This window comes from Microchirus variegatus (genome assembly GCF_963457635.1).
Source record: "Microchirus variegatus genome assembly, chromosome: 6".
In the NCBI taxonomy this organism is placed as follows: Eukaryota; Metazoa; Chordata; class Actinopteri; order Pleuronectiformes; family Soleidae; genus Microchirus; species Microchirus variegatus.
Genome location: NC_139807.1, coordinates 32,114,555 through 32,137,091, shown reverse-complemented (window position 1 = coordinate 32,137,091; position 22,537 = coordinate 32,114,555). Strand labels below are relative to the sequence as shown.

Sequence of the window (22,537 nt, the reverse complement as noted above, 5' to 3'; positions counted from 1 at the left end):
ATAATTATGACCAAATGTCATATTATTGCTGTTATAAAAAATGTTGCTAGCAAATTAAACTATGCTATATATTATAGTCTATCAGCTCTACACTGTTTAAAAGACAGATGATATTAAGTGGGGGGCGCATGTAATCGATTGGGGGGGGGGCACATGTGGCCCCCGGGCCGCCAGTTTGAGACCCCTGCTCTAAAGTAACGCTAAACTTTAAAAACGGAGGCACACATACGCAGTACACAGGTACGCTAATGTTATTTGTAGCGCTGCTCTTTTCCTTTAATAATAAACAGACCGTTCCAGTTCCACTGTAGGCTAACGCTAACGGTACTAACGGCGCTAAAGGAGCTAACGAAGCTAACGGAGCTAACTGGTAAACGGTGCCTGGACTCCTGCGCCGTGGCACGTAAACATGACATCACGCGCAGCTCACTAATTCTTATGTGAATCGATGTTTTGGGCATTTTTATTTATACCGAAAACAACCAAACTGAGCTGAACTAGAACATGGAAATATTATAAGTGTGTAAAAGAGAAAAAGAGGATTATTGTGTTTTTATTGACAGTGTATAATAATGTGCAAACGGAAATTTCTAAACCCCGCCTTCCAGACAGCTCCCCCAATCATCATGCATCAGACTCCCAGAGACACCGAGCTTCCATGGAAGTGACGATTTTGCTGTGACGATGGAGCTTTAAAACTTTGGGGCCTTTAGGGCCTCATAAACCAGGTAATGGCGCAGATACACACCAAAAAACAGTCTTATTTGGAACTTCCGGTCTATGGGAGCTTTATTTGTCTATTACTGTCCATTTGAAGGGTCACTGCAGCCAATACCAGCTGACATTGGGTAAAAAGCAGAGTAAACCCGTGACAGGAGGCCAGTTCAGCACAGAGATAAAGACAGAAAAAGAGATTTATGTGCCTCAGCAGAGTCAGACAGTCATGACGGGACTTAAATGTGATTTTGTGGACATACAGAAGCGCTGCATTGTGAGAGATCAGCTCAAAGGTCATGATGACAAGGTTTTAAAGAGATCAGACGGGTTTGACGGGTTTGGTCCATTTAGAAATCGCTGTGTGTTAAAACGTCATTTCACTTCAGGAGTAGGAAGCTAAATTGGTGCAGTGTGTGGTCAGAGTTTATGGATTTGCTTAAAATTCTCGCCGCGTTCTGAACATTTTGAAGACCGTGGATGCCTTTAATTGGCCACAAGATGATGCGTTGAATAAAAAACGAGACGAGCAAAATAAGAGAAGGTTTTATCGGGTGTTTGGTGATTTATTATTTCACCTTTGCAGTGGCAGCAATGAGACAGAGATTCGTCTGTGGACTCCGGCGCTGCACTCTCTCTTTAGTCTCTTCAGTCTCTCTTTATCACCTGAAACCCGTCCAGTGTCTCACGTCGAAGCCTCACTCAAAGCCTCGTCTACGCTCCGAGATAAAACCGCTGAAGGCGTAAACTCAGTCCAAGGAAAAGCCATTTTGCTCTCCGTGGGTTTGCGGTGACCCCCCGGTCGGGTCAGCTGTTTATTAAACTGTCCACCTCTGTCTTAACACACTGGTCAAATGCTAATCTGGACTCGCTGAAGGGTTTTTCCTGAGTGTCTGAGGGCTCTGATAGTGACATTTCCTTTGATAAGCTCATACAAGTATCAGCGTGTTAGTCTTTGAATTGCTTTGAGATTCCATTTAAATTCTCCAGATACTGATCAGCTGCCTCACACAGACAAATCCTAAATGTCCTAATTCAGTCCTCGTCAAAGCTGTGTTCTTTTCAGAGGATTATAACTCAGAAATCCATATTTATGTGGTATTTTTTTAATGACAATTGATTGATAACGATCATTTTCATGTTCACAGTGACTGTAAAGTCATCTTAAAGGGACACTGCGTAGTATTTATGGGTTTATATGAACCCAAAATCCGCTTTTTTATACACACAACACAAACACAAAAGCAGAAGCACAAAAATATTAACTCAAAACAGGAAACACAAATCACACAATGCAAACACAAAAGCAGAAAACATTAACTCACAACGCAAACACAAATGCAGAAAACACGAAAACATTAACTCACAACACAAATGCAGAAAACACAAAAACATTAACTCACAACGCAAACACAAATGCAGAAAACACGAAAACATTAACTCACAACGCAAACACAAATCACACAATGCAAACACAAAAGCAGAAAATACAAAAATATTAAAGGGACACTGCGTAGTATTTATGGGTTTATATGAACCCAAAATCCACTTTTTTATACACACAACACAAACACAAAAGCAGAAACACAAAACTATTAACTCAAAACGGAAACACAAATCACACAACACAAACACAAAAGCAGAAACACAAAACTATTAACTCAAAACGGAAACACAAATCACACAACACAAACACAAAAGCAGAAACACAAAACTATTAACTCAAAACGGAAACACAAATCACACAACACAAACACAAAAGCAGAAAACATTAACTCACAAGGCAAACACAAATGCAGAAAAAACGAAAACATTTACTCACAACGCAAACACAAATCACACAATGCAAACACAAAAGCAGAAAATACAAAAATATTAAAGGGACACTGCGTAGTATTTATGGGTTTATATGAACCCAAAATCCACTTTTTTATACACACAACACAAACACAAAAGCAGAAACACAAAACTATTAACTCAAAACGGAAACACAAATCACACAACACAAACACAAAAGCAGAAACACAAAACTATTAACTCAAAACGGAAACACAAATCACACAACACAAACACAAAAGCAGAAAACATTAACTCACAAGGCAAACACAAATGCAGAAAAAACGAAAACATTTACTCACAACGCAAACACAAATGCAGAAACACACGAAAACATTAACTCACAACGCAAACACAAATGCAGAAACACACGAAAACATTAACTCACAACGCAAACACAAATCACACAACGCAAACACAAAAGCAGAAAATACAAAAATATTAAAGGGACACTGCGTAGTATTTATGGGTTTATATGAACCCAAAATCCATTTTTTTTATACACACAACACAAACACAAAAGCAGAAACACAAAAATATTAACTCAAAACGGAAACACAACACAAACACAAAAGCAGGAAACATTAACTCACAACGCAAACACAAATGCAGAAAACACAAAAACGTTAACTCACAACGCAAACACAAATCACACAACGCAAACACAAAAGCAGAAAATACAAAAATATTAAAGGGACACTGTGTAGTATTTATGGGTTTATATGAACCCAAAATTTCCCTTCTTTTATAACCTCTAATAAAAAAACGGACAGGATGTGAGCAAACACTAGTGTAACAACGACTATTTGACATATATAAATATACTGTACAGTCGGAGTATTATAGAGTTTTAAGAGTGGAATATTATGGTTATAACATCAGATTTTTTAATGCAAAATCAAACCATAGTAATAAAAATAGTAATAGTGTGGCAACAAGGGGACAATATTACAGTAATACTATGTTAAATCCATAGTCTTGTACTTCTACCATGATGTTACTCTACTGTTACAGTATTAACCTTTTATTATTTTACTTAGACTTTGATTTAAATTGGATTTAAATCCATTTTTCTTTGGGGAAGCGATCACAACATTCATCTTTATAAATTACATCAACAATGACATTAAAAACAGAGAGAATGTAAAGTAGTCAAATTAGGTATTTCAGGTGTTTAATTTACTTTATAAAGTACACAAAGCTTGTACAGACGCTGCTTTTACAGCTGTGTCTGCATTGTGAAGCCAAATATTTCAACTAAACTGTGAAAACTACATCAGCGTCTCTGTCTCTGTTGATGAATTCTTTCCTTTTTCTTTATTTTCTCTGCCGCGATCCAGGTGTGGCAGTGCGGCGGCAGCGTCGAGGTCCTGCCGTGCGCTCGCATCGCGCACATCGAGCGAGCGCACAAACCGTACACCGAGGATCTGACGTCTCACGTGAGGAGAAACGCCCTCAGAGTCGCCGAGGTCTGGATGGACGAGTTTAAGAGTCACGTTTACATGGCCTGGAATATTCCCCAGGAGGTGAGTCCTCGTCTTTAATCTGTTACAGCTGTCAATCACCCTAATTGACCAAGATAAGCCAGAGCTATGGCGCTGCGTAACTGAAGACGCTGCAGAGTCACAGAGTTATTACGCACCGCACAGGAAGCATCCATTTACAGCGAGTTATCATACTTTTTTTTTTTTTCAAAACAAGTTCTTTTTAGACCTGTAGTGACATATAAATAAAATTAAATGGGTTTTTAATAATTTGGTACCTAAGAAATCTCAAATGGCACAGATGGTGCCAAACTGTGCCAACAGAGAGAACGCCTGGACATCTCTTTACTAAAACCTCTGTCATTTCACTCTGCTTCACTTCAGCAGCATCAGACTTTGCACAGCTCATGTCCACATGTTGTTACATGACCTCCATGTGTTTTTAAGCTCCTACTGTATATTTTAAAGGTGATATTTGCTTTAAAATGCAATATTTTTTTAGGCGAGAGAAAAAAAACCTTCAGTTATGCTGTGTTCCATGTACATTTACTCTGACGCAGTGGCATCTACAGTGAAACTTACACCTCTGGTGGAATCTCACAAGTGTTATCTGTAGTTTGATACCAAGATAATCCACATAGAGCTTGTAACTGCAGAGATTTACTCTGTTTAGTTTGGGCATGTCATTTTCGAGCAGTTCAATAAAATAGTATCAACTGAGACTTCAGGCTTTCATATAAAGGAAAAGTGTAAAATGTTTAAAAGAGCAATTAAATCAAATTATTTAAAAGAATAGTTATTTATTTGAACTGTGAGTCCATAATAAAGATTGAATTTTAAAAAAAAGACAATTCTTCAAAATGTGCAGGGATGCAGTCAGTTTATTAATCTACCAAGATTAATTTAAAATGTAAATGTCATTTTAGTTCCAGTGTTTACAGCAGACTGAGATGACCTTTGACCTGGAGTGATGTCATGAACATGAATCATTATGGGGTGTTTTTTCCTTTGCGTTAAATGCGGCATCCCTCAAAGGCAAAGCGAGATGTTTATTCACCGACGTTTCCCCCCCCCCGTCCTCTGCATAATCTCTGTTTGAATATGTAAATCCGCGTTATGAATAGACGAACATCTGCGGGCGATTCATTCCCGCTCCTCCGATAATGAGCCGTTTAAAAGAGTCTGAAGCTCGAGAAGGCGTGAAATTTAGCCCCGGCTTTGGCCGCGCGAATCAACAAACGCGGGCGAAACGCGTCTGTGTTTGGTTTTACCTCCGACGGCGCGAGGTTCGCGCGGTTTGTGACGACCACGTCAGCAGCAGACGTCAGCGCTTGCTCTGAGGAAACTGAGGCGCAATCAGCGCCGTTACATGAAACACAATGGACGACGCGGAGCAGATGGCGAGTGCTGATGGAGGAAAAACTCCCGTCATTATCGCTCCTTCATAAAAGCCTCAATGACGTCCTCCTTCAGCTTAAGTACCAGATTATTAGCAGCCGATTGTTCTCGAGTGTGAAAATATAATCCGTTCTGCACAAAATGTTCCCCGTCACCGGTTCGTTATATTGCTTTTATTGCGTTTATGTTTCTGTTTGTGACGGAGCTCATTAATGTTCACGTTTAGTTATGACGAGGCTTTTCAGTGAAGAGGTTTCACAACCTGCAATTCTGGCCACTTCAAAAGGGTCACGAGAGGAAAAACAAAGGGCCAGGAAATACAGAAATACACAGACCTCTGACATTTGATGTAATAATGAATAAAACGGCATGTAACGCAAACATATACACATACACATACATATATATACCTGTCATAATTTACAAACTTATTAACCTAAGTGTTGAAGGGTTGTAAGTATGTGCCTTTTGCCCATTTTCCAGAATAACTTTCAATATCTGGCAGTTATTTACAGTTTAATTCATGTTAAAATAGTGTATTAAGATAAGAAATAAGATAAGAAAGGATCAGAGATAAGAGAGTCCTTTATCGGTCGCGTAGTGGGGAAATTTACAGCGTTACAGCAGCAACACAGTAAAGATAAGGATAATAAATAATAACCATGCATTAACAAGAAAAGTACAATATAAAAAGATATTAACACTGAGACGTGAGAAGTGTACATAATATATGCAAATATACAGGTATATACATATATATATAACATATTAACAATTTAAAATTAAATTTGAACAGTGTAAAACATATTTAAAGTAATATTTTTTGAGTTTTTGTCTAAAAACAGGCCAAAAAAATGGAAACTATGCTCAGGCTACACGAGCTACACGAGCTGCATGAACTGCATGAGGTGCATGAGCTACATGAGCTGCATGAGCTACACGAGCTACATGAGATACACGAGCTACATTAGCTACACGAGCTACAGGAGCTACATGAGCTACATTAGCTACACAAGTTACACGAGCTCCATGAGCTGCACGAGCTACACAAGCTTCATGAGCTACATGAGCTACACAAGCTACACGAACTACATGAGATACATGAGCTACATGTGAGCCATGTGAGCTACATGCGAGCTACATGAGCTACATGCGAGCTACATGAGCTACATGTGAGCTACATGAGCTACATGAGAGCTACATGAGCTACATGTGTGCTACATGAGCTACATGTGAGCTACATGAGCTACATGTGAGCTACATGAGCTACATGTGAGCTACATGTGCGCTACATGAGCTACACGAGCTACATTAGCTACACGAGCTACATGAGCTAAAGGAGCTACATGAGCTACATTAGCTACAGGAGCTACATGAGCTGCATGAGATACACGAGCTGCAGCTCCTCATTAAGAGAAGCTTTCGTTCATGTTTCAGCGTGATCAAAAGACGTTCATGTGTCTGATAATAGAGATATTTCTCAGCGCATTAGCATTAGCATTAGCGTCTTAACATGCATGGAAACACTAAATCGCTGCCTAACTCTTTGTGTTTGATGTTTGGCAGATAAAGTTTGTGCTGCAGGGTTTTTTTCTAAAGTGTTTTCAGGCCTTTAATGAGAATCTCTGTTCACTTTCACTTGTATGTTGATCCGTCCACCGTCTCGTTGCTTTCATGCACTCAATTAGTTTTTTAAATGACCGAGATCCTCGCGTTTCACCGACCAGAGTCGAGCGCCATTTGCATAAAAATTGTAATATATATTAAAAACGGCTAATTAAAAAGAAGGCGTTATAAAAAAATGGCGGAGGTTACGGAGCAGAGCATCAGTACGATCACAGATGAGATAACTCCAGCATCTGTCTGTGATCGTGCAACTACGAGAGTAAAAGAGCGTGAAATGGGAATATTCATAATAAGCTAAACCTAAACTGTGGATAAGTTCAGTACGAGAGTGTGTGACGAGTATAATATGTGTGTGTGATGAGTGTGTGATGAGTATAATATGTGTGTGTGATGAGTGTGTGACGAGTATAATATGTGTGTGTCTGCTGTGTGACGAGGCAGCTGGGATTTATAGAGGCATTGATTTTTAAGTCAGAAAAGAAAGAAAATCAAAGGCCGACAGACTTTTCAATGGACTTCTTCTCAAACTGTGTCTTTTAATCATTTCTGATGTGTGTGTGTGTGTGTGTTAGAAAAGTACACTTCCGTTCAAAAGTTTGGGCTCACTTAGAAATGTCCTTTTTTTCGAAAGGAATAGCACTTTTTTCCAATGAATATAACATGAAATTAATCAGAAACACACTCTATTCTACTCTATTCTAGCTGCAAACGTCTGGTTTTTAATAGAATATGTACATAGGTGTATAGAGGCCCATTTCCAGTGTTCTAATGGTACATTGTGTTTGCTAATGGTGTTAGAAGACTATTGGATGATTAGAAAACCCTTGTGCTGATGTTAGCACAGCTGAAAACAGTTTTATTTGGAATAAAAATCATTATTTCTAATCTTGTCAATGTCTTGACTATATTTTCTATTCATTTTGCAACTCTTTTGATGAATAAAAGTCTGATTTAAGCACATATTAACTCCTTATTCTACCTCGATAACGGCATGAATTAAGATTTTTCCTAAATAAGGTGCTAATATGTGCTTAGTATTTACTAATAAAGGGCTAGTATGCTACTTATATGCACGTATTCACTATGTTTTATGTCACTATTCACTTTTCATCAACTCTTTTGATGAATAAAAGTCCGACTTTTAATGGAAAACACACAAATTATATTATAGGTGAGCCCAAACTTTTGAACGTTAGTGCACAAACCCACCTTTGTGGGGACGTTTTGTCTGCGGTGCCTTAAAAGGTATTAAAAGTTGATAAATCAATTTTGTGAAAATGAAGGCCCTTAAAAAGTATTAAAGAGGTCTTTTTAATTGAGGTATTAATATTATAAGTGTTATCATATTACTGCAAAGACTCCCTTTTATCAGGAACCAGACTCAAAGATGTGCAGCCATCTGCCTCGACCGGTTGTGGTGAAAGTTATATTGGTTATATGCGACGTTTACGCATCTTGCGGCGACGAACGCGCTCCTCCGGCGGGAAATAATATCCGAAATCGCAGGAAATACCCAAAAATTGTGAATACTTCAAAGTCAAAGTGTTACTTGTTGTTTATTTTAATAAACCTTGCCTTTGGTTTCATTTATTCTGTGTGTGTGTGTGTGTGTGTGTGTGTGTGTGTGTGTGTGTGTGTGTGTGTGTGTGTGCGTGTGCGCTTGCAGGACTCTGGGATTGATATCGGTGACATCTCTCAGAGGAAGGCTCTGAGGAAGAGGCTGCAGTGTAAAACCTTCCGTTGGTACCTGGTCAACATTTACCCTGAGATGAGGATGTACAGCGACACCATCGCATACGGAGTGGTGAGCCTCCACCGCCTCGACCACGACCGCCTTCCTCTTTATCCACACATTCAATTTTAGAGGCTGCAAGAGTCTAAACAAGGCTAAAGCACACAGCGACAAATCACTGTAATCTCCTGTAATCTCACTGTAATCTCCCTACTATGAGCTGTACATATATATATATATATGTACGAATATATATACATATGTGTGTGTGTGTGTGTATATATATTGTCATGTATCCAGCTCATTGTAAACATGGTAAAAGTGATGGAAAATGATTCTTTGAAATGACTATACATACGTATATTTACATATATACAGAACGTATATATATAAATATGTGTATATATACGTATATGTACATATACGTATATATATTTATATATACGTTTATGTACATATATGTATATATATTATATATACATATGTATACAATATACGTATATATTAATGTGTATATATATGTATAAATATATATATATTATACATATGTATATACACAAACATATTTGTATATTTATATATATATATACATACATATATATACACATACATATATGTATATATACATATATGTTTGTGTATATACGTATATATATATCATATATACATATATATGCATGTTTATATGTATAAATATATATATATTATACATATGTATAAATATATATATATTATACATATGTATATACATATTTGTATATTTATATATATACATACATATGTTTATACACATACATATTTGTATGTATATATATATATATATGTAATATATACACATACATATTTGTATATATATATATATATACATACATATATACACATACATATTTATGTATATATACATATATGTACATATACGTATATATGTATATACACATACATATTTGTATATATATACATACATACATATATGTATACATATATGTATATATATAATACACATACATATTTATGTATATATACATTAATTGAATCTTTATTCAAACATCCAGGTGAAGCTGGTGTGATTTTATTTACTGTAACTGTGATAATCCAGAGAATCTGACGTGATGAGTTGGGATTTGCTGGCAGCGTTTTTTTCTGTTTCCCCGTTTGTTTGAAGTTTGTCGTCAGAGCCGCTTTATTTCCACAGTGGTGTGATGTGGGTCATGTGATGTGGATCATGTGATGTGGATCATCATTGTGCCGTCGCTCTAACACACAGTGACACACATACTGCACACTTACGGCTCGGCTTTCTATGTCACAATTGTGGGTTGTTTTTTTCTTCTTCTCTCGTACAAACTAGGAAATAGGTCGACCTCATTATATTCATTTCTCCGACGTAGTTTGACCTCGTTATCCTCTATTTGTGAAATCATGTTGATGGATTCACCGAGTCGCTGATTTGAGGAGAATCCTCGTCACTGTTAAACACAGCGCTGGAAAAGAAAAGTGGAGAATAGGAAACGACTTGAATGAAATGTCAAGAAAATGTGCTAAATCCATCCATGTTCTACACATGGATTTAAATGTTTTATTTACTTGAAATTACAGCGTAAACATGTAATAATAGATGTTAAAATAGTGAAAAGTCATTTGACCTAGTGTTTCTGTTGAGATTAAATAAGTGAGAAATATTTACGACAGCACATTTTATTTTCCTCCACAACTCAAAATCAACCACCATGTTTGGATCATGTCAATAATTATCAACAAGAGTTTATAAAGAAGAACTTATGGTTGTTAATGTTGTGTCTTAAATGTTATTATACTAATAAGTTCTGACCTGGACTGATAAAGTTGTTTTTTCAAGTTACAGTCAGACTTTTTAAATCAACAATATATAAAATGTGTACTGTATTGTATGTTCTCTGAAGGTTGTGACAAAGTAACATTACGGTAACGTTCTGGTAACCTTTTAGGGAACGTTCTCTAAAGGTTGTATGAAGGTTGTAGAGAAGTAACATTATGGGAACGTTCTGGGAACCCTTACTGAATGTCCTCTAATGGTGTTACTTCTCCACAACCTTCATACAACCTTTAGAGAACGTTCCCTAAAAGGTTCCCAGAATGTTCCCCTAATGTTGCTTCTCTACAACCTTCGTACAACCTTTAGAGACCATTCTCTGAAGGTTCTCAGAACGTTACCCTAACGTTGCTTCTCTACAACCTTTATACAACCTTCAGAGAACCTTCTCTAAAGTTTTCTACAACCTTTAGAGCACGTTCTCTAAAGGTTGTATGAAGGTTGTAGAGAAGTAACATTATGGGAACGTTCTGGGAACCCTTACTGAATGTCCTCTAATGGTGTTACTTCCCCACAACCTTCATACAACCTTTAGAGAACGTTCCCTAAAAGGTTCCCAGAATGTTCCCAGAAAGTTTTCTACAACCTTCATACAACCTTTAGAGCACGTTCTCTAAAGGTTGTATTCATTTTGCAACTCTTTTGATGAATAAAAGTCTGACTTTTAATGGAAAACACACACAAAAATGGTTTAGGTGAGCCCAAACTCACCAATAAATATAAATACAGATCTCAAGGTAGAGATGTTTATGTTTAGCCTTGAAAAACATGTACATTTTTTCCATATTCTGTTTGTTTCTGTGTGTTTTCTCTCTTCAGCTGAAGAACTCTCTGAAGAACGACCTGTGTCTGGATCAAGGCCCTGACAACGACAACGTCCCCATCCTGTATCTGTGTCACGGGATGACGCCTCAGGTGAGAAGACGACGATGAAGCACACACAGATTGAATTTATCGTCTCCGTGTTTTACTCCTGTCCTGGGTTTTCCTGTCTCATAAAACCATAAAAATGACCCGGCTTTTCTTTTCCATCGTGTTATCACACAGAAGAAGATTGTTTACAGAAACAGACGTCGATGATAGAAATCCATATTCTCACTTTTCATAAACCTCAGCTCTAGATAAAATGTCACATTATTCTAAGACATATTTTAATATTAATGTCACTTCCTGGTACAATAAAGGTTAAATAAAACATGGAGCTTTTTAAGATGACGACACATAAAGTGAAAGAGTAAAAGATTCACATTTCCCTCAGGTTTGTTCATTTCCTTGTCGTAATATTTCAAAAGCATCTCTTCATTACTTGTTCGGGATAAACCAAACCCAAATAACGCGGGGGTTTAAATGTTAGCACGGCCGATTACCGTTTACTGATCTATTCCCTCCATCCCGTCATGTTTTCACAGATTATTTAATCTTGCTGTGAAAGTTGTAAACTTGATTTTGTGTTATCTTCACTGTTCAGATCAATCTACTGGATGTTTATATTAAACGTTCTCTAAAGGTTGTACGAAGGTTGTAAAAAACTTTAGAGAAGTTTCTCTGAAGGTTGTGACATTAGGAGAACGTCCTGGGAACCTTTTAGGGAACGTTCTCTAAAGGTTGAATGAAGGTTGTGGAGAAGTAACCTTAGGGGAACGTTCTGAGAACCTTTTTGAGAACATTCTACTAAAGGTTGCATGAAAGTTGTGACAAAGTAATGTTAGGAGAATGTTCTGAGAACCTTTTGGTAAATGTTCTCTAAAGGTTGTGACAAAGAAACCTTAGGGGAACGTTGTTGGAACCTTGAGACAACGTTCTCTAAAGGTTGTGACAAAGTAACCTTAGGGGAACGTTCTTGGAACCTTGAGAGAGCGTTCTCTCAAGGTTGTGACAAAGTAACGTTAGAAGAACGTTCTGAGAACCTTTTAGAGAATGTTCTCTAAAGGTTGTATAAAGGTTGTGACAAAGTAACATTCTCGAAACCTTTAGAGAACGTTATCTTAAGGTTTTGACAAAGTAACCTTAGGGGAATGTTCTGGGAACCTTTAGAGAACGTACTATTAAGGTTGTGGCAAATTAACATTCTGGGAACCAAATGTGCAACCAAAAACTAACATTAGTGGAACCTTCGGAAAACTTTCCATATCAACCACAGGAGAACCTATGAGGGAAACCTTCCGGGAAACGTTTCCACAACCAAAAGGTAACGTTCCCTGAACGTTCTGGTTTTTTATACAATTTGAGGTTTTTGGACCTGAAACATTTCCATTTCCTGTTGTTGAAACTGCAAACAAAGCAAAGTCTGAAGCTGACGTTGTTTTCTTGAAGAGGTCACAGAGTAAATGAGCCCCTGGTTTGACCTTTGACCTTTGACCTTTGACCTGAAGTGTCTTTTTAATAATCCCGTCATAAAAAGCTCATTATTCCGTGTACACTGCAGCATTTAAAACCACTGTTATGTCATTTAACTCTGAGTATGAAGCTGCCTTATGCTTCTACCACCACTTATTTTCATTTATTATTTTTTTTTATATATATATATATACTTGCCCTGCTTTAATTCCTGCAAATGATTTTCAGGTTCTTGCATTTCTGTTGTTGTTTGTTTGTCTTTTTCATTCAGCTTCACATGAGCAAACAACAAGGAAGCATTTTTTTTATCAGCAAGTGCACAATTATTTGGGTTTTCTTCCCCCGTTCGTGAATTAATCATGAGCCTCGTTTGTGTGTGCGTGTGTGTGTGCGTGTGCGTGCCTTTCCCTTGTCTTTTCCTTGAGTCAGAAGAGCTGAATAATTGTGCATTTTAGTGTATGCAAATGAGCCTCATAGATGTCTTGTTCATAGTGTAGACAGCCCAGGAGGAATCCTCATTTTCTGCATAATTGATGATCTATACGGCCGTATATAGTTCTAGAAGGGCCATTATCTGACTGTCACTCCGGCTTTCTCTGCTGCTGCGTACTATATGTGTTTTGTTGTGTTTTTGTTGTGTTGCAGAACGTGTACTACACCAGCGCGCAGCAGCTGCACGTGGGCCTGCTCAGCCCGACGGTGGACGACGACGACAACAAGTGCCTGGTGGACGTGAACGGCCGACCTCGCCTCATCGAGTGCAACTACGCTGCAGCCAAACGCATGAAGCTCCACTGGCTCTTCACTCAGGTGACCACACGGCACGGCACGGCACGGCCGCGCACACGCGAAAACACGAATCATTTAGGCCCCGCCCCAATACCGCCGCTAACCCTACATTTTGCGCATTCACATGTAGGGGGAGCAAGAAGGAAATGCGATGAAATTACCCATGGTGCTTTGCAAATTCCTCGAGCAATTTCGTTGTGATAAATGTTCGCAAATAAGCGCGTTACAATGTCGAAATGTTTTGGTTCGATACACATCCAAAGGACCGTTGAGCTTTGAACACTAATGTCAGAAAAGAACTGACCGTTTATGTACGCAGCTAGCTAACTAGCTAACTAGCTAGCTAGCAGCTATTGTGCTTCAAGAGAGTATGCATGTAGTCATGTAGAGCTTAAATGAAGGGCAAACGCTCTCCAAGCACTAGTCAAATAGCCGCTAGCTAGCTCTGCTACATCTGGCTAGTTTCGTCAGTGTTTTGGATGTGTGTACCGATGTTCTGCCGGCATTTTTCCTGAATGAAAATAATAGTACGCTCCACTGGTAGAATTTTCAACATGTGACGTAGGTTAGCACATTCGTTACCTTCACTACGCTAATTTGCATGTAGTGGTGTCCCAATTCCATAGGGAAGCCTCTTCCATCAACGAGGGGGATTTACGGTCGAGGACGCTCCAAACCAAGTGGAAATTTTAAGGGGGAGAAATGGGACGGGGCCCTAAAAAGCTCCCATAGACCGGAAGTTCCAATTAACGCGGCTGACGAGAGCTTCAGCGAGGAGAGATTTCCATCGGCTCGTTTGCTAGTTTAGCAACTAGGAGCTTTTTTGACCATAAAAACAAGTGAATGTATGTAACTAGACCTCCATAACTCACATTTATGTGCCGTAGGACCACTCTATGGGAGCTTTAACGTTCAGTTTGCTGTTGATAATCAAAGCCGCGGTCGTTTGTCAAATCCGACGGCAAAGACAGTCGCTGAAGTAGGTTATGAGCCTCAATCATCTGAGCGAGCTTTAATCTCCACCTCAGACCAGAGTTCAGCTCAATCCTGCCGTTCATATTAGACACAAGGTGTTTTAACACCTCGCAAAATGTGCCATGACAGCGAGGGAAAATGAGTTTTTACGACGTGCTTTGACTTAAGTTCAGAAGCCTGGAGCTGCAACGATTAAACCGTTATTCTTAGATTATTGAATGAACGCTAACTATTTTGATAATCCCAGCGAAAGGTGGAGAACAATCTGGACAAACGACCATGTGAAGGATTTTCATCGTCAGTTAATTGGTTTGAATGCTTTTTGAACAATGAAAAGAACTTTTAAAGAGGCTTGTTCAGCTTCTTAAATATAATTCTTTTCTGATTTCTTTTTTTTCCACGTAACAAAGAAATCATTAAAACTGAATAATTTTTATGTTTTGGAAAACATTGTCAACACTTTTTTTTTCTTTGACCCAACAACACATCGATTGAGGAAAATAACGAGAGACGAATCGATTATGAAAATATGTGTTAACTGCAGCCCTGAAACAGAACTCTATAATAATAATGATAATATCACTGTGAGCTGAGATTTCACTGCAATGTCCTGAACAAACTCCAGGGAGAGAGAAAAGTTGCACTTTCACACAACAGCAGCTAACTAGCAGCTAACGAGCAGCTAACTAGCGGCTAACGAGCAGCTAACGAGTAGCTAACGAGCAGCCAGGATGTGCTGCACATGCTGAGAGGAAATTACTTCCCTTGTCAAGTGGCAGCAGGTGCGCTGAGGAAAGTGGGGTGTTGAGGGGGCTGCAGCACCCCCTGCTGACAAGGGGTGGAACATAGGGTGAAATAGTTGTGTTGTTTTTCCCCAGTTTTTATTCAGAAATCCGAATTATTACTTTCCACAATCTAACCTGATGACATCACACGCACTCGCGACAAAGTGTACGAAGTCGGCGCCGAAAAAACGACGTAGGGAAAACGATGACACGCAAAAGAATTCTGGATTTCTTAATTTCTGAAACGCCAAAAGCAGCAAAAGAAGTCACTGTTTTCTTTAACATCGTTCGTTCCCTCATTTTAAAGACTTTACGGCAGTTGATAACGATGTCGTAGCTTTTGACGCGCATTAAAGGAAGGAAAGTGAATTGTATACCCATAGGCGGTTCTAGGGTCTGTTGGGGCCCTAAGCAAAAATTCCCAGGGGGCCATTCCGACCGGTGTTCATCACCTTTATGTCATAAATACTCTGACAGCAACGAGAAATGTATGAATTCAAAAGTTGTTTTCATTCGAAATAAATTAAATAACTGCACATTTCAGTAAAAACAGCCCTCAGGCTCCAAGTGTCGGGGGCCCCCTATCGGCTCGGGGGCCCAAGCAGTTGCCTGCCTTGCCCTTTCACAAACTGCGTGTCTGTGTATACTATATACTGTATACTGTGTACTGTACACTAAGCCTCTACAAAATGATGTTCCTGTGCACATGGGAGTCAGCGGTCTGTTTTCATCACTGCTCTGCTCACAGGAAGTGATTGTTTTATGTATTTTTATGTCCTATCTTTTTTGTTTATGAGGCAACAGCAGCAACACTGTGACAGTAAAGCAAAGGCAGCTGCAAACACAAGGTTTCCTGTGTTGCTTTGTCACAGAATAATAATAATAATAATAATACAGAGAAAGGCACACCGTCGTTTGCTTGCCTCATCGTTTCTCCTCGTCGTCTGATTGGCCGGAGGTTAAACAGCCAATCACGGCGAGCGCCGCTAACGATGGATAGCGACGCTGATTCAATCTGCAGAATCGGCCGAATGAGCCGTCAGTGAGCCAATTGTGCCGCGCACACAGTTGTGTGTCCTGGAGTTTTTCCCACTCCATGTGTGCGTCATATAAGAAACCTGTTCTAATGAGTACACTACTGTACAGGTGTGTGTGTGTGTCTGTCTCTGTGTGTGTTTTACAGCATAATTGGCACTTGGCATGAAGTGTTGACATCCCGTCTCCTCACATTAAACTTCAAGTATTATTAAATTAACTTGTATAATTTACTAAGTGAGGATCTTGTGAGGCTGCGGGAATATTCAATTATTGAACAAAGCAGCGCACACACACGCACACTTTAGAGTTAGAGATGAAGCTTATTTCTGGGTGTTATTCATGTTTTTTTTGCACCCAAACCTGATGAAGTGAAGTTAATCTCCTTCCAGTGCTAAAGAGCTGGAAATGGTTTTGATCAGGCTTTGTGAAAGAGACGCTGCAGGGCCTACACGGAAAAAGATTAGTCATGAGTTAGTGGGAGATGATCAGAGAAAGTGAGCACATGTTCAGTGGGCGGCGACTGTGGGACTGGTCTGGGTTTGGTTGTGTGAGTGTTTGTGTTGAGTGGGTGATGTTTTCTTCTTTGTCAAGTACCTTTTTTCTATGTAAACTTAACATAAGCCATAGTCAATTATGGCCTTTTCTCCGTGGTATCTGCCTTATACGCCGCACATTCAGCAGCCAGCTCCTGGAGGCTGTTTTGAGCAGCAGCAAAAACACAAAAAAAGCTTTTTTTATGGGTAAATAATCCACATTTTTAAGGATTATTGGTTTTATTTTGACCTCGTTTCTGACGTTCATTCATTAATCGATTAACCTCTTCTTCGCGGTTGACCCAGGTTACCGGGGGCAGCGTCAGACGCAGCGACAAAATCGCCATAAAACCATGTCTAACTTGTCTAATAAACACAGACATGCTGCATACCCACAGAAAGGTCAGAAAATGAGCATATAAAGCATTCTTATGTTCACCAAACACAGTTAAAGCACCGACGGATCTAACCAGCAGGAGCGAGAAAAAAACGCTACATCGCACAAAGCGGCACCGGAGTGTCAGCGTGATTATGTAAACAAAAAAAACACGTGTCGACTGGACAGAGGATAATCTACAGATTCCAGCGGTACCATTTTTATCACTCTACGACCAAGATTCGCGGATCCAGCCCCAGAATAAGATAGATAGATAGATAGATAGATAGATAGATAGATAGATAGATAGATAGATAGATAGATAGATAGATAGATAGATACTTTATTCATCTCACAGAGAAATTCACAAGGGTTAGGGTTAGGGCAAAACAACAACTGACTTATTTCCACCGGAACAAAAAAAACACTTCTAATGAAGAACTACACTTCCCAGCATGCTTTGCGGACTATTCCCGGTCTGATTGATCATTACAGAGTGATTAGATTGAAGGGCGATTGATTAGATTGAAGGGCGATTGATTAGAGAAGGGAAAATATCCGCACAAATGGGTCATATGCATTTATGTCCTTTTGACTCGCTAATGAAGTGATTCATACGCATTTGGAGACCGGGGTCTGATTATACCGGTTTAAATGTTTAAAACGAGCTGTCAATCACCCAAATTGACCCAGGTAAGGTTGTTCTTTTTCAAAACAAGTTCTTTTTAATAGACCTGTAGTGACATCTAAATAAAATTACATTTTTGTTTTAATAATTTGGTACCTAAGAAATCTCAAATGGCACAGATAGTGCCAAACTGTGCCAACAGAGAGAACGCCCAGACATCTCTTTACTAAAACCTCTGTAATTTCACTCTGCTTCATTTCAGCAGCAACGGGCGATGGTGTCTCCCTGTGGAAGAGGCTGAAATCTAGATTATTTATGCTGAGATTTATTTTCTCTGGCGCCGCTGCAGCCTCAGGGGGCAGTTATGTGTTCAGCGGGGCTTAGCTTAGCTTAGCGCTGCACTGAAGTGAAAAAGACTGTGTGTTATAGAAGTTACTCACAGAAGTGACACCAACAGGGAAGTTGATGCTTTATGGAAAGTATTGTATGGGTTTGTTTTCGTATTTAACAGGATTGTACGATAGTTTGTGGTCTCAAAAAATAAGAATATTCTTTGTGTTCTCAGTAAAATGTCATAATAATCAAGTATTTACTGTAAGAAAATAAGAGTTTTTGAAGCTTTTAACCACACATTCATGCTCGTGTTAGTGGCTCAAATGTCACGGAGATATTATCATGTTCAGATCTCACTCATTCACAGCTCAGCTGGAAGCTGATCTAATGTACAAAGACATATCCAGATCGATCGGGGGTTAATACAAGTGATACACTTTAGTTTAATGATGTGAGTGCACTTATGAGGCCTTTCAGAGCGTCTCGGCATATTGGCCCATAAATAAGTGCTGAGAGTAGCTATTATCAGTGTGGTAAAGCAAATGTCTGCAGGACCTCAGTCGTCATCACAATCATTTAGCTCATCTTTACGGTCCATAGGTTGCACCTTTCCTGCAATCTTTTTCCTCACAAATGTCTCCAAACCAAATTAAATATCAATGTTTTCCTCGTCTGTCACAAAAACCATCTGACGCGGTCACTTTTTTCACGGCTTCAGCTGCTTTAATAAATTGTTTACTTTCCGCGCTTCGTTCGAGCTCCCGTACAATCCCGACCAAATCGTTGTAAGCACTTTTTTTTAATCGAGGGGCTTGAAAGTGTGTCGGATTTGAAATAAATGATTAAATACCACATCACGGCACACAATCAGTCAGACACGTCAGCGCAAAATGGGATTCACCTGTTTTTCTGGGAACATTGAGATGAAAATATGTCGACGTTTAAAAAAAAAAAAAAAAAATGCAGCCGGAGCTTTCGGCGCGTCTTCAGATTCCCTGAAATAAACTCTCAACCCCAGGCACTAACCTGAATCCTTTGCCTTGATCCAAATGATTTTCTTAACATTTTACTTATTGAACCAAACTAATTAATTGATATTGAACCATGCCAGTTATCGAAATCAGAATACATTTAACAGAGAGTACAAGAGTACAAGAAAGAACACACAGATTAAAAAAAAAAAAAATCGAATAAATTAATTAATTAAAAAGCACCAAAAAGTGCGCAAAAAAAACAAGATTAAAATTTAAATAGCACAAAACCCTCGTTTAAAGCAAGAATGACAAAATCGCCCCCTTTAAGCTAGCTAGCGAGCCACCGCCAAAAGCTAGCTAGCTAGCCAGCTTAAATTGGACTGCTCAGGAATTTTGACAACAAAAAAACAAAACTTTAATTATCAGCTTACGACTTACGTTTATATTTGGACGAAACCCACGAAACGATATCCGCGATGTCAAATGGCGTCTCGGCTAGCACGCCCAAAGAGAGCTACGTCACTGCGTAATTCACATATCGACTCAAACTAAAAACATTACCTAAAATGAACGAATTGATTGAGAAATCAAAAACTTTGTTTTGGGGTCATTTGTCCGTATATTTAGTTGAGTGTAAATCAAAACTCGATGTCTCTAAATGCAAAAAGAATGAGTTTCACGATCAAATCAATTGTTTTTTTGCTGTTTTAAATGGCAGTTATTAGTTTTAATGAACTTTTTTCAGTGCGTGTTCAAACATCTTTAAAATAAAGCTTTATTCCATTTTCTACAGCGTCTACAATCGCAGACGGCGAACTGTGATGTCCACTTTCCCAAAGCAGCATAATCGGTTAAATACACTAAAATGAAATTTGGCATTTAGAGATTTTGTTTTTCCACTCCTAAAATCAGAATTCTGAAGTGATTTCTGTCCAAACTAAATGTGCTGCACGTTGAAGTGTTTCTCTCCAAGTGCCACCTTCTTTTCTTCTGGATGTTTTTTTTTTGTGTGTCCTCATCTTTTCTTTCTTTATTTGAACAGTCTATTCATCGTCTGAATGCTCTCACAGTCCTGGCGTTGCTCAGAAGAGGGTTAATGACTGCACTGGCAATGGCATTGTTGTTTGTTTGTCTGTCTGTTTTTTTTACCACATTGATGCTCTTTGGTGGAGCCCAGAGAGGATAATGGTGTGAATCAGCCAAAACGCCCCAGAGCTGCAACGCTTCAGCAGCTCCAGTCCTCATCCATTCACGCGCGTACGTCCTTCACATTTTGCAGGATTGTTTAGTGGGCGAATATCTCCAGGAGTTTTTTTTCGTTTTGTCCAAAAACGTTTTTTGGAATTTTTACGCGTTTTTTTTTGCGGGGAAATGTGAGAAATGTGTAAACGGCACTTTGCGAGCTTGTCAACATGATACCTTGACAAATATTCCACATATTGATGTCAAACTGGCACCGTCCATGCCTCCTACAAGTATCTTGGACAAGTTCGAAGATTGGTGACCTTGACCTACTTTCCAAGGTCACAGCTGCACTTGAAACTTGGAAAATAGCCAAAAACCGGCACTTTTCAACCTTGTCAACGCGATAACTTGACAAATATTCAACATATTGATGTCAAACTGGCACTGTCCATGCCTCCTACAAGTATCTTAGACAAGTTCGAAGATCGGTGACCTTGACCTACTTTCCAAGGTCACAGCTGCACTTGAAACTTGGAAAATAGCCAAAAACCGGTACTTTTCAACCTTGTCAACGCGATAACTTGACAAATATTTATTGTATTGATGCCAAACTGTATCTTGTAAAAAAGTATCTTGGACAAGTTCGAAGATGGGCGACCTTGACCTACTTTCCAAGGTCACAGCTGCACTTGAAACTTGGAAAATAGCCAAAAACCGGCACTTTTCAACCTTGTCAACGCGATAACTTGACAAATATTTATTGTATTGCTGCCAAACTGGCACTGTCGATGCCTCTTACAAGTATCTTGGACAAGTTCGAAGATGGGCGACCTTGACCTACTTTCCAAGGTCACAGCTGCACTTGTAACTTGGAAAATAGCCAAAACCGGCACTTTTCAACCTTGTCAATGCGATAACTTGACAAATATTTATTGTATTGCTGCCAAACTGGCACTGTCGATGCCTCTTACAAGTATCTTGGACAAGTTCGAAGATGGGCGACCTTGACCTACTTTCCAAGGTCACAGCTGCACTTGAAACTTGGAAAATAGCCAAAAACTGGCACTTTTCAACCTTTTCAATGCGATAACTTGACAAATATTCGACATATTGATGTCAAACTGGCACTGTCCATGCCTCCTTCAAGTATCTTGGACAAGTTCGAAGATGGGTGACCTTGACCTACTTTCCAAGGTCACAGCTGCACTTGAAACTTGGAAAATAGCCAAAAACCGGCACTTTTCAACACGATAACTTGACAAATATTTATTGTATTGCTGCCAAACTGGCACTGTGGATGCCTCTTACAAGTATCTCGGACAAGTTCTAAGATGGGTGACCTTGGCCTACTTTCCAAGGTCACAGCTGCGCTTGAAACTTAGAAAATAGCCAAAAACAGGCACTTTACGAGCTTGTCAACACGATAACTTGACAAATATTCGACATAATGATATCAACTGGCACTGTCCATGCCTCTTACAAGTATCTTGGACAAGTTTGAAGATGGGCGACCTTGACCTACTTTCCAAGGTCACAGCTGCACTTGTAACTTGGAAAATAGCCAAAAACCGACACTTTTCAACCTTGTCAACACGATAACTTGACAAATATTTATTGTATTGCTGCCAAACTGGCACTGTGGATGCCTCTTACAAGTATCTCGGACAAGTTCTAAGATGGGTGACCTTGGCCTACTTTCCAAGGTCACAGCTGCACTTGTAACTTGGAAAATAGCCAAAACCGGCACTTTTCAACCTTGTCAATGCGATAACTTGACAAATATTTATTGTATTGCTGCCAAACTGGCACTGTCGATGCCTCTTACAAGTATCTTGGACAAGTTCGAAGATGGGTGACCTTGACCTACTTTCCAAGGTCACAGCTGCACTTGTAACTTGGAAAATAGCCAAAAACCGGCACTTTTTAACCTTGTCAACGCGATAAC

At 39.1% G+C, this 22,537-nt stretch overlaps 1 protein-coding gene across 1 annotated transcript in view; it reads left to right on the top strand.

Annotated features, from left to right (window-relative positions):
• galnt18b (UDP-N-acetyl-alpha-D-galactosamine:polypeptide N-acetylgalactosaminyltransferase 18b) overlaps positions 1–22,537 on the top strand; it is a gene marked incomplete at its 3' end in the record, with an annotated part of 112,165 nt that overhangs the window by 89,232 nt on the left and 396 nt on the right. The window contains exons 7-10 of the mRNA XM_083891248.1: positions 3,891–4,076; positions 8,725–8,862; positions 11,459–11,554; positions 13,622–13,786. Coding sequence (XP_083747374.1) covers positions 3,891–4,076; positions 8,725–8,862; positions 11,459–11,554; positions 13,622–13,786 — 585 coding nt within the window. The remainder of the gene's footprint in view (positions 1–3,890; positions 4,077–8,724; positions 8,863–11,458; positions 11,555–13,621; positions 13,787–22,537) is intronic.